Source organism: Pogona vitticeps, chromosome 4 (assembly GCF_051106095.1).
Source record: "Pogona vitticeps strain Pit_001003342236 chromosome 4, PviZW2.1, whole genome shotgun sequence".
NCBI lineage: Eukaryota > Metazoa > Chordata > Lepidosauria > Squamata > Agamidae > Pogona > Pogona vitticeps.
The window spans coordinates 97,235,841-97,249,192 of record NC_135786.1 but is presented as its reverse complement, the minus strand read 5'-3'; the positions used below and the strand labels follow the sequence as shown (position 1 = coordinate 97,249,192).

Below are 13,352 nucleotides of genomic sequence, written 5' to 3'. Positions count from 1 at the left end.
ATAATATTCCAGTCACAATTTGGTTACTCTTAACGGATACCTGTTTCAATTTAATGTTGCCTCACTACAGAGGTCACCCATCATAGCCACTACTGAGAGGGTTTATATACATGTGCAAGAACTATGGACTTTAATAGTTTCCACATAAACGAGGACATCTTTGTGCATTTGTTTCCTTTGTTAAGTAGAGATAATATGGCAAATGTTCACTGCGTCTGGGGAATTAAAATGGTGTGAATATTTCCACTAAACTCTCTAAAGAGTAGCTGGTTTTAACCATAATGGATGAAAATGTGAAGGAAGGAATGGCCATAAAAGAACATGTACAAAACCCCCAGTTTATTAATGTTTAGAGGTCAGTGAAGCTATGTGCAAATTGTACAAAGTCAGAAACATTTTAAATACTATTTTATATATATATATAAAAGAAATTGCACTGGAAATAATACTAAAATGTCAGTCACATAAAAAATTCAACCAATTTTTGTACATTAATCACTTGACTTCATCAAATTCTTTCCACAGTACTGTAATGCTCTAGGTCACTAGTCTTCAAGTGAGGAGGGGGTTCAGTCCATGAGTGGATCACACCAGGAGATATCAAAGGCTACAAAAGTATAAACTCCAGAACCCTCCCGCCAGAATGGCAAACCACTGCCATTTCCTTCAGACTGTTTTGCTCTGGAATCTTCTGAATATAAAGATTTGCTCTTCACCTGAGCTGTGATCCCTCCCATAGAAAGAAGGAGAGGTGCTTTTAAGAGACAGATTCTTCAATTCCACCCCCTCTTGCCCTTTCCACAATACTCTTACTCTCTTGCTCAACTGCAAAAACTTTTGTTGTGTTTCTTTGCATGTCATCACCCTTGGAGACAAGAGGCAGGCCTAGGTACTAATTTAAATTGGATAGTACTCTGTAAATTTGGATTACAGGTGAAGCCGCAGGTCTGGTAAGACTGAGGCCATTTGGGTACAGTAAAGATTCTATGCTTGTTGTTATCACCTCTCTACACAGTACATAATCAACCTGATCATCTCAGGTTAGAAAATAGATGCACACACGTGTGTATATTTATATAATATACACACACTTAGACAAGAAATTGATGCAGAAACAAATTACATTCAGTTAACACAAAGAATACCTTCGGTGAACATTGATTGATAAACTATTTACATCTTTTAAAACTATGAATGTTCTGAGATATAAAATGTTCTGGAGTGTAATACAGAGGACCATAGTCTACTAACTTAAGCCTGTGGTGGCTTATGGACTTAGGAGGTGGGGGCACCTCATCCCCAAACTTTGGGTGCAGTGCTCTCCACTCTAGTCATGATCCATCAGTGATGAAGTCTACAACCTACGGAGACTCAACTTTGTTCAACCTTCCTAAGGCTTAGAACAGTCTCATAGCCTAAACCACAACTGCAACATTGTGAAAGTGGGCAAAATGATGGCAATTTTACAACATTTTGTGTAGAGAGGTGCCACAAAAATTATTAATAATAAATTCAATTTGCCAAATCAATTCAGTTGCAAGGTCCAAATGGTGCTACTATTCGAAGCATCCCAACCTAACTCAAGTAAAGCCCCACTAAATCTCAGGCAGTTCAGCTGGAAGAAGACATATGGGGCTGTGTTTCTCAGACAAACCAACTACAGCCTTCAACATCCAATTGCCATCTACTTTTAATTGAAGGTCTGCACCTGGCCAATCTTGAGGCACAATCCTCAAGTTCTTTCTTTGTTTACCCAGAATACATTGCCACTTTTGCTTCCCTTGCTTTGAAGTAAGTTCAGAAGGCCCATTGTTCAAGAACAGTGAGATCTTTGTTTCAGGGGTTCACATTTGTCTTAGGAAGGAAAAAAAAACATTTGAAGATAACTTCTCTCTTCCCTCACTCACACTTCCATTAAATATATGTTGTTTTACCAAAGATTTAGTCCTTCAGAATGATTTAGGGCATGAACGTTCCTAACCATCGTAAGCTGCCTCAGCATAAAGCCAACACATGAACTTCCAGGAAGGGTTCCTCCTTCTATCTTATACCATCAACCTTAGGAAGTGCCTCATTTTCTCCCTTCAAACCAATCTCTTCTCCCATAGCTCTTCTCCTTCTGGCTGGAGACAAGTGAGCAGAGCCATTCCCCTTGTGTCGGCCTTCGAGGGGCCGTATTTCTTCTTCGCACAAAGTCCTAAGATGATGAGGTGACGTTACCCGAAGACACAATTGTCTCTGGAGAGTCACCCTCATCTTTCTGTGGATGAGAGGAATTGTCAGATCGGCTTCGGCTAAACTCTATCCCTCCAATGATTGGTCTCTTGAATTTGGTCCCTGAGTCTTTGGCAGGACACTTACAGCACCACATAATCTTAACAAAGGCCCTCCGCATCTCCTTATTGGTTAGCGTATAGATGATGGGGTTTGTAGCTGAGTTGAGAACAGCTAGGACGATGAAATATTCAGTTTTGAGGAGGATTGGGCAGGTTTTGACCTCGCATTTCACATCCAGCAGGAGGAGGATGAACAAAGGAGCCCAGCAGACAATGAACACACTTAAAACAATGATCACTGTCTTCAGCAAGGCCAGAGATTTCTCTGAGCTCCGGGTGGCTTTGGCAGCATTCTTCCGAAAGGTCAGCCTACGGCTCCTTGTCCTTACCAAGATGTAGATTCTGCAATAAAGAACCACGATGGATAACAAGAGGACAGTGAACACGGTGGTGCAGAAGAGGATGTAATGCTTATGGTAGAGAGGCAGCACAGTGGAACATTTCTTTAGAATGCCAATGCAGTTCCACCCCATAATAGGGAGACCCCCTAATATCACAGAGACCACCCAACAGGCACTGATCAGCAGGAAACAACGGAAACTATTGCTGCCATTGTGGAGTTTCATCTTCAGCATTGTAATATACCTCTCAATGGCAATGGCCAGAAGGCTGAAGACTGAAGCAGACAGTGCCACAAACATACTCCCTTCCCTAAGAAACCACTGGGCAGGAGTAAGGGTGTAGGTTTTGTGTCCAGACAGCAAGAGGTTGGCTGTGTAAGCCACCCCAGCCAGTAAGTCCGAGAGTGCCAAGTTGCCAATGAAGTAATACATAGGTCTGTGGAACTTCTTGGTTTTCCAGATAGTGAGCAGGACAAATATGTTCTCCAGGATGATGAAGCAACAAATGATGATAAAGACCACAGAAGAGGCTTTGATCCCATGGTCCCCTTTCTCATTTAGCTTCCCAGTGAAGTTGTAATGCTTGATGATGATTTCATAATTGACATAATCGCTGACTGTATTAGTGGCCATCACATGGGGGCCACTGGTGGTGTCCATGGTTCCAGTGTGGACCGCAGTTCTCCAGACAGCTGCCAAGAGGCGACGTAGAGCAGAAACTTTTCCCAACCACCCTTGTTGCGCCGTCCAGATTTCTGTGACTCCAATTTCTAGCACGTTCTAGGTAACCTCAGAAACCACATCCTTTAAAAAAAAACAGGAGACAAAAGGCAAAACAGAATTAGCGTAGTTCACTGCAACTCAAAAGCCAACATTTTGCAACACAAACACAAAATCCTGGAAGTCCACTATGGTCAGAATTATGCAAATTAAACACTAACAGTGAAAACACAGTTTGCCTCAAATTGTGTATATAATTCAGATCTGCCTTCCTCAATTCAGCACCTTCCAGATGTTTTGAATTACAATCTCATCAGTCTCATACAACATCACTAATAGGCAGAGATTCTCAGAGTCATAGTCCAAACATGTGAAAGACACCAGACTAAGGAAAGCTACAGGGGGGAGGGAGGACATCATCTAGCATTAGCAAAAACAATAACACAGGCTATTTGAAGCAAAGATTATATGCTAATACAAAAAATATTCTCCTATAGACAAGTGACTCTTGGAGTTTAAATTGCCACCACAATAGTAGAGAGGAAGAGGTAACAGTTATTACAAACCATATGAACATCCATCAAGTATCAGAGACTTTGGCAAACATTTCTTTTAAATATGAATGCTCATAACTATGAGGTCTTGATAACTGCACTGGTGTCATGTACAAGGTGCTTTGATTTTTACATAAACTGCAATCAAATCACAGCACCCAAAACTTCTGTGCATGATTAAAATCTAGTTCAAGACGTGTCTAAAATCATCAGCATCACCACCAACGCTTACCCAGCTTGTTGGCGTTGCTGAATAGAAAAACAAAAGAATGGTTGAGACAACTCAAACTCACAAAGCAAACTCAATTTTTGAAATGCAGTTTCAAAACAATGAGAGGAAACAGGAATTACACACAATTGTTGGCTTTCATTGTCTACAAGACATTTCTACTTAACTCCACACAGTCTTTCTCTGACAACCTTCCAGGACAAATCTTGTGTCTACTCAGAAGTCAGTCCTGCTGAGAACAAGACTCTCCCCCATCCACCTTATTAATCTTTATATATCTCCTTAAGCTCCTGAGCATCAAAAGTACAAATCCAGTCAAAGAATGGCTTTTAGGTTTCCTGCCTCCAAGGCTTGTCCATTATCCCACCATAGCAGGTTCACAGCCATTGTGAATTCAAATAGGCAAAAGCTCTTACCTAAATCCTTTGCAAATGTTCAGTGGAAGTAAGAAGGGGGAGAGTTGGGACTGTACCCACCTACCATCTCTGCTCCTAAATTTCATACGTTGTATTAAGTTCTGAACATTGTCTAGTTCAGAGATATACAACTTGTGTGCACACACACACAAAAAAATGCTTCCTGATTGCAAGGTCCCTGGCTATCATAGAGGGAACCTATGATATGAGCTCTTTTCAGAACTCTCTATCTGAATGTGCAGAACATGAGAACAGCAATAGTGACCAGGCACAACGGGAATGCTACCCCTCTCCAGGCATCCACAGCATGTCTACACAAAGGTACAGATGACAAATTTACCATAAGCATCCTATTATACAACAGCTGAAGGCACATTAAAGATCATCAAATTGAATTGGATTGTATTGGGTCTTGCAGAGCCAAACCCTATTTATAAATCAAGCTGCATGACTAAAGTTGAAATCAAAACAAGAGCACGTTAAACCAGGTTAAGAAGAACATAGAGCAAAACAAATTTTTTTTTATCAAAACCAAAATGATTCAAGCAAACAAATTGCTCTCACAAACTACAAGACAGAACCCTCCATTGACATCAGCCAAAATGAACAGGGTGGAAATTGCTTCTGTCCTATACGTGGCAGTGTTCTTCCACTCCATGCTTAAGAACAAAACTCCCTTCCCTTGGATCCGCTAACAGGCTCAGTGGTGGCCCCACATTCCTTCAGCAGCTCAAGTTCTCCCCACTTCCAATTTCTCTGATAAAGGAGGGAAATATCATTTTATAAAGAAGCAGCTCCTCCTGCTCTTATGGTGCACTAGTGCCATTAAAACCTCAAGGTGATGCTTTCTATTTGGATTCTGTCATCTCCTACTCTGCGACAACCAGCTGAAGTCTAACTTCTGTCAGTCAAGGGCACTTTCTCACACTTGGCCAGGAAAGGGCACCATAGCAGACACTTATGCTCTTTCCTTTAAAAAACAAAACAAAACTTTTTCTTCCTCCCTAAAATGGAATTTTCTGTGCCATGCTCACAGAGCATGACAAGCTGTGGTGTACAGTTTGTTGTAATCTGGTTTGTTTTGCCATGCAAATACAGCACCAGTAACAAGTCACAGCTTGTTAGCCAGGCACAAAGCAAAATTAAAAGCCAGGATTTGCGCCTTAGAAAACAAAAAAACGCCACCTTCTAAATATTATCAATTATGTTACTAGGTAGCATTTCTACATCTACACTACTATCAAGTTCACCATGGCAATTGTATAGCGCACTGGTGTTTTAGCTATCATAATGTCACATTTCTGCATTGCCATAAAAATTATCTTTTGTACTCTTCCTGCCAATGGACATTCTGTTAACCATCCAGTGTCCCTCAGCCTGTGCCCCTGTAATTGAACATCTCATTCTCTCAGTGAATTCTGCATGTTAAGCTATGAAAGCAGATGTCACCTTAGTCTTCAAAAGTTAGCCTCTAGTAGCTGCCTATGTTTTGTTTTGTTTTGTTTTACAAGCAAGTCCACTATCAGCTGCCTGCAACTGGCCATCATGTCTGACTTGGGCGATACAATCTCCAGTATTCTGGAGGCAAATCTTCCACCATCAGCTCAAACCCCTTCAGCAGGCTCAGTTCACAGGGTCATCGCTGCTGGGCATGAAGTGCGTAGAAAGCTGAGGGGCGAGTTAATCCATAGGTACAGGCACTACACAACATTCTGGGAGGGTTTTTTGTTGCAGATAACAGGATTTAACTCCTGGGCAGCTTTCTGCCACTTCCTGCATCATTGGGTGATGCCAATCAGCACAACAGAGAGGCGAGGGCTTCCAATGCTGTGCAGGCTTTCCTAGGAGTAAACCCCATTGAACACAGTGGGACTTGAACGCCTCGTGCCCCACGAGTACGCCAATATTTAAATCACGGCCACTTCCACGGAGAATGATCCGTGTGCTGGTGGGCAGCCTTCCCACCTTACAAAGAAGCAGTGTTGGGGTTGCCACCGAGCGTGTCCCAAGCGAAGCGGATGTTCTGACAGCCGTCCTCGCCTCGTCCTGCCTGGCCAAGCCAAGATCCCAGAACGAAGCCGGTCCCTCGTTTCTCGCTACATTCACACGTGAGAAGGCTCCTTGGAACAAACTGCAACGCGTGCAAGGGGAGCCGCTGCCCCCCGCACTCTCCTCCTCCATCGCCGCCCGCACCTCCTTTCCCACCGGGCCGGTTCTTCTTACCTCGTTCACACGGGGCGACGAGTCTCTTTCAGGAGGAGACAGACGGGCTCCCCTGCTCCTCACATCGCGCCCGGCAGCCCCACTTGCCTCACAAAAGCCGGGCTGCCTCCGTAGCGTTCACTGGAGACGCTTCCTTTCGCAAAGTGTCCACCCCTTGGGAGTCAGTTGCCTCTTTCCCCCCAGTCTCTCTCTCTCTCTCTCTTCTCCCTCGTTCTCTTCAAAAGTCGCTCCGAGTTTCACTCTTGACCAGCCTCCTGGTGCAGCGTCGGTCGTGGGGATGGTCAAGAAAGGGGGGCGGGAAATGGCCAAAGAGCGCGAAGTGGAAAACCAGGCGACGCCTTCGACCCGGAGGGGGGGGCAATGTGTGCGTGGCCGCCCTCCGACTTTCTTGACCCGGGCCCGGCTTGTGTGGCTGCCTGGGCGGGGGCGCCAGCAAGGCTTGGCCAGGCGTGGCTGCGGAAGGGTTAACACCTGTCTTCTTCTTCTCCTCCTCCTTCTCCCCGCCAGCCGGCCGGGCGCTCGCGAAAAGTTTGGTCTGGGCTGAGGAGCCGCCGCTGGCGGGGTTTTTATACCGGGCAGGCGCACGTGTTGACGGGGAGGAAGGGGGGGGGGGGACGGGCCTTGAAGGCGCCGCGCGAGGTTGGAGGAGGGGGAGAGGCAGGCGACCCGGAGGAGGGTTGTCTGAAGGGAGGCACCGCCGAACCGCTGGCGGGCTTGGGGAATTCACGCTCCTTCGCCCGGCGAAGCCACCCGAGGCTACCGGGTGACGACTCCTCGCCCGGCGGAGGCTGCTCCGGTGCCTTTAACAGAGCTGGGTCAGAGCGTGGGCACCAGTAGGAATAATTCCGGGGGCCAGGTGCGCCAAAGCCTTTTAATAGTAGCTGTGGATTGTTGTCCTGAGTATACTTTTTACCTGTGCGCATTTAGAGAAATGTCAAGTTTAAGATGAGGGGGAGCGCCCTCCCTTACCTCCCCCATACCCATAGGGGTAAGCATTAAGACGTACATAGCTGAGCAACTGCAGCCATATACATAAAAGACTACAACGCCCATGAGCTCTCGTGGTTTCCCTAGGGCTGATGGGAGGCGTGGAAAATCCGTTGTTGTCCTCTTCTGCATTAGGAGCTTATGCTGCTTTTCTCTGACTTAGAAGTTTGACTTTAAAGAGGTATAGGAGCATCTTCCTAGTCAGCTGGCCACCCTATGTGTGCAAGATCAAATCTGTCTTACAGGTACAGAGGAAAAGAGTGAATTGCCTAAGACTCCTTAATGGCAAGGCCAGTTGTCTTTTTAACCAGTGTGTCCTCACCATCACTGGTCATTTGTCCTCTCCTGGTTCAGGAGAAAAGGCTAGTCCCAGGGCCTAACTAAGAAGAGTTCCTGCTCTTTGACTCCTGTGCTAGATCAGTCGTTTAGGTCTTTTTGGGAATTCAGTTCCCCACTGAAAAAGGCTGGACTCTTATGATCCATAGGGTCCTTTCCAGCTCCACAGTTCTTAGATTATGATGATGATTTCCCAATTAGGAGAGATGTGGCAGAAATACAGCCATCTTCTGATCAAGCCACGAGGCTCTATGAGCATTCCTTAAGCTATATGAGCATTCCTTAAGCTATATACAGGCAATGCCAGCTCTGGATTGTGGCAGCTGAGGACACTGGAAGAGTGGTCCTGGCCTTGCCATCTTTTGACAGCAGCCAGCAGGCAGGCAGTTGTTGGGGTGATGAATCTAGCCCATCATCCAGTTATGAAGCCACACAGCTCAGGGAGTTAGTTATCTAGCTATGAAGCCAGACGTCAAGAATTCAGTTTCCCACAGTGCCTCCTGGGAACAGAGCCTGTCTAGGTAGCCTTCAGGAAGCTGAACAGTCCTGAGGTACCTGAAGAAGAAGGGAATGCCACGGGATTTCTGAGTACTTTGTACGTAGAGAGCTCTGGAAAAGGCCACCATAAATCAGAATTGACTTGATGGCATACAATTAGTGTATTACTGTTGGTTTTGTGGATTTAGCATGGTAGATTCTATAGACCTGCTGGATAGATCAGTGGTTTAAGTATTTGGCTGTGGAGTCAGAGATTAGGGGGTTCGATTCCTCATTGTGCCTCCTTGAACACAGGGTCTCTTCCAGCTCTGCAGCTCTAAGATGATTATGATGGTTTGGTGGATTTAACATGGTGGACGATATTTATTTATACACACTCCCTCCCCCCTCCCCCATTTGGGGTGCTTTTGCCTTTAATCTCCTGAGCCAGGTTAGCAGGTGGCATTGCAGCACAAGAAGGGCGGGCAGGAATGAAAGCCTCACCACTTAATGCCACTTGATGCCAATCCTCTGTGCCACAAATCATGGCAGAAGCAAGATTAGAACCAGGGATTTCCTGGATCAGACCTCAGACTTTCAGCTGCTCTGGGGCACAATATTAGCCATGCCTTTAAAACACAGTATTGACCTTTACCTGCACATCAGTTTGTGTAGACAATTGGTGAGTCCTATCTAGTGGAATAACTACTGCAACCCCATGTCTTTATATTCTTAATCAGGATCCAAATGCTTACTTCAAACATAAGTTTGCACAGAAAAGGTGTGAAAAGCATCAGTGTGGTTAACACCTGTCAACTGGATTTATTTTTCTGATCTGTCACCCTATTTTGTGAGTTAGGCATCCTTCAGTCTCGAAAGACTATGGTAACGTGCTCTATGTGGAGGACTTGGAACAGCGTCTAGTGTGGCTGAGAAGGCCAATTCAGGAGTGGCAATCCCTTCCACACTGAGGACAAATACAACCTGTCCCCTGTCCAGCTCCCTGGTTTTGCTGCTTTTGTGACTTCCTCTTTGCCTCGGCCTGCTGGGCAAGGGTCTCTTCAAATTGGGAGAGGCCATGATGCAGTGCCTGCCTCCAGGCTGAATGCTCAGATGTCAAGGTTTCCCATCTGTTGAGGTCTATTCCTAAGGCCTTCAGATCTCGCTTGCAGATGTCCTTGTATCGCAGCTGTGGTCTCCCTCTGGGGCGATTTCCCTGCACTAATTCTCCATGCAGGAGATCCTTTGGAATCCGACCATCAGCCATTCTCACGACGTGCCCAAGCCAACGTAGAGGTCGCTGTTTCAGTAATGTATTCATGCTGAAAATTCCAGCTCGTTCTAGGACTACTCTGTTTGGGACAAGAAGGTTAAAAGGGAGGTGACAGGAAACCATTCTGTATCATTTTTAGCAAGTTCTCCTTAAAGAGGGAAAATCAGGGAAACTTCATGCAGCCTCACATCATGTGCCATCAAGTCAACCCTGACTTACGTTAACCATTTTCAGGGTTTGCCAGGGAGAGAAAATTCAGAAGTGTTTTACCATTCCCTTCTTGGGATGCCCTGGGACTGTGCAGCTTGTCCAAGGTTACACAGGCTGGCTCTACTCACAGAAGACACTGTGGAGAATCAAACTCCCAACCTCTGGCTCTGCAGCCAGATATCTAAACCACTGGGCATCCTCATAAATGGCCAAAGGCCATTCTCCTTCCCCCCATTTTTTTGTGTGCCCTGCTGCCAGCTAACTTTGCTCCATAACTCAGTACTAGTTAGGATTCAGCTTCATTTCCTGTGGTTATAACTGTGGGCTACCGTCCCATCTGGACACCATTCTGGGTCACTGCAATGAAAGAAAGAAAGAAATCACAACAGGCTAACCAACCCTTTCTGTCTCAGACACAGACCAAGATAGAACCAAATATATTTCTTTATTCCCATCCAGGTTTCCTCTTTAGACCACAACCATTCTTCCACCGTGGCTGATACATTTTTGTTTTTCCTCCACAACCAGCAACAGCAAGGTTTGGACTTTATATCCTTTGAGGTCCATTTCAGCTCCGCAGTTCTATGGTTCTGTGAATCTAGGGTGGAATTATATAAACTACACTTCTCGTTGAACTGCACGAATCTGAGCCTTTCTTGTTCTGTCTGCAGCGGGTAGTTGGAGACTCCTATAGCCTAGAGATGGTATTTGTGATCATGCTTTTAAACTAAAATTGATTAATCCATTTCAAAAACTCAATAACCTGAAAATGCACATTCCATAGGGCCATTTTAGTATCCAAGACAAGTGCCAGGTGACTGGGTTTGATTATCTTGAAGCGATGCTTGATAGAAACATACAAGTTCTCTTTTATTAGCAGAGATTAGTTATTGTATCAATTACAGCCATGTCCCACCTTTTGTCCAATAAATATGAGCCAAAATACATGGCTCTTCTCATTTTATTGTCCTAGAAACTACCTTATTTATTTTTATTTATTTATTTATTAGATTTCTATACCGCCCATCTAGAACGGGTCTACTCTGGGCGGTTTACCTTAAGAGAGAATAGCTGGGCTCTGCTCACACAGTGAGTTTCATGTCACAGTGGGAATGCAAAATGTGGATCTTCCAACTCCCAGTCCAATATTTGAACCCCTATGCTATATTGGTGCTCAACTCCTATGTGATTCCACCAGTTTAAAGGCATGTAAACAGTTCTGTTTCCAAAAATGCAGGAGTGCAATTCAAAGCACATCTTTGACTTTGGCACCCTTCTGCCTCTTCTCCAAGCTGGGAGATGCCCACTTCTTTTTTCCAGTCAGGAGTTACGTTTGCCCCCATCTTTGTAGCATTGTATAGAAGCAGGTGACAGCAGTTGCCACAAATTCATTTCCACCTCTGAGGTGAGGACATGGAGAGAGACTGCCTAGAAGGACCTCTTCTCCTGAGGAAAATCAAGTCAAGGTAGATAAAATTCCTTAAGTCTAATATTCTGAGATAAGTAAGTGCCCAGGGGTTGGGTTTCAGACCAAAACCTCTTGCTTCTAATTTTGGGAAAGGGGGAAAAAAATCTCTTTTCTGGACCTTTACATCACCAGGCATACCTAATCTATAAATTAATGACAGCAGTGGCTTGGGTCCCGAAGGTTGCTTTTCTCTATGAGAAAACTAGTTCAAAACTGTCAACTAGTTGGGCTGGAGTTTCTGTCAAGCACATACATGAATGCACAAATGCAGCATCACTATATGAGCGAAGAAAAGGAAATAATACAGATCAGAGGTAAGACACATGTTTTTCATGCAGGGAGTCCCGTCTGGTACCTCCAGTTGTCAAATGATGAGAAGCTAGATTTTTGCTGAAGCTCTGCAAAGCTGTTCCAGTCTGCATTGATTATGCCAGACTAAATCCTTGTATTTTTCACATCACCTATTAAGACAAGCAATGGACAAAACAGTGTTTTAGGGTAGTGTTCCAGGGCACTCATCAGTGGAATGAGTAAGAATATCACCAAATACTGTGAGGGTGGCTTACCATTAGTTATGACATAAGCAGGTATTTTCTCCTGTTCCCCTCTCCCATAATATTATTTATGGTACATATGTACATATCTGTGTTTATTTCAAAATATGGTGAGCCAGCTGTGCCATGTTTGGGGGCCCTCCCAGTGCCCTCTCTGAATGAGGCCTCAAGTCATTCGTTGTAGAATCTAAAATTAGCTAATTTCTCATTAAAGGCAACACACATTGTCCACTGTCAGACAGCAGGGTATACGACAAGTAGGACTTTAAAAGGAAGTGCTACCTCTGGGTGGTATATCAGACAAGGAAAACCTATAACCACATAGTAGAAATATCACACATGAGGTTCAAGCCAGAACTTCCTGTTCTGTTAAAAGGATTGGCTAGTTGTTGTGGGCACCCATTTCGACAGTTAGAATTATCAAAAAGCACAACAGAAGACGTCACGTAGGGTTTATTATTTTTCTAGCAATCAGTTTCAATTGCTCCACACCCTTTTCTAAATTACTCAGATAAATCTGCAGCATCGGCAATGGAACCGTACACAGTCATGTTTTGAGTCAACAGGCATACGATGAATCGAGAGAACCGTTAAATTGCAACTGTCGGAAGGCATGGAGGATAATTTGAGGAGACCCTCTTTGTAACTGCCTGACAATTGCAGTCTGTGCCTGTTTTGCTAATGTGTAAACTGAAAGGAAACGAGCTGACAGCCCCTGAACACAAACAGTATGTTCCTTTCTTTGTGCCCCTTGTTTTTGCATCTCCTACTCAGGGGGAGCAATATGTCCAAGCAGCTTCCATAATTGAGAAGATAGCTTGACTCAAGATGTTCGGAAATGGGACAGAAAGGTTTTATTTTTGAGATAATGGCATTCAAGTTCAGGCTTATGTTGTGACAGAAAAGGCATCCAAGAGGCTATATTCCGGCAAACAGCAGGACACACTCCTATAGGGGTAACTGAGAGGCAAATGGGTGCACCTCCATTCTGAGCAGTGAAGAAACTAGATAACAGAGCACATAAAGCAGAATGGCACTTAGTCCTTTTTTAAATGTAGTCTCTGGTTCTGTTCGATTCTTATACACAAACACCTAAATATAACTTGAATATACTAATGTATTTAAATGCTACTTAAATATAACAACACTTCTAAATCTTTGGTACTTTCTTATTCCTCACTTCTTTAACTGAGAATTTATACTAAGGACAGAACCAAAGGAAGAACTG

General features: G+C 44.4%; 1 protein-coding gene across 2 annotated transcripts; it reads right to left on the bottom strand.

Moving 5' to 3' along the window:
- Positions 1-324: 324 nt before the first annotated feature.
- Positions 325-7,166, bottom strand: S1PR1 (sphingosine-1-phosphate receptor 1). 2 transcript variants are annotated; one of them, XM_020788685.3, is made up of 2 exons: positions 6,820-7,166; positions 325-3,481 (listed from the first exon to the last, which is right to left on the bottom strand). In XM_020788685.3, exon 2 carries the CDS (start codon positions 3,335-3,337, stop codon positions 2,198-2,200), a length of 1,140 nt encoding a protein of 379 aa, XP_020644344.1. In that variant the 5' UTR covers positions 3,338-3,481; positions 6,820-7,166; the 3' UTR covers positions 325-2,197. The 2 variants fall into 2 exon arrangements, with proteins under 2 accessions (XP_020644344.1, XP_020644346.1); XM_020788687.3 differs by lacking the exon at positions 6,820-7,166 and adding an exon at positions 4,597-5,350.
- Between the last annotated feature and the right edge of the window lie 6,186 nt (positions 7,167-13,352).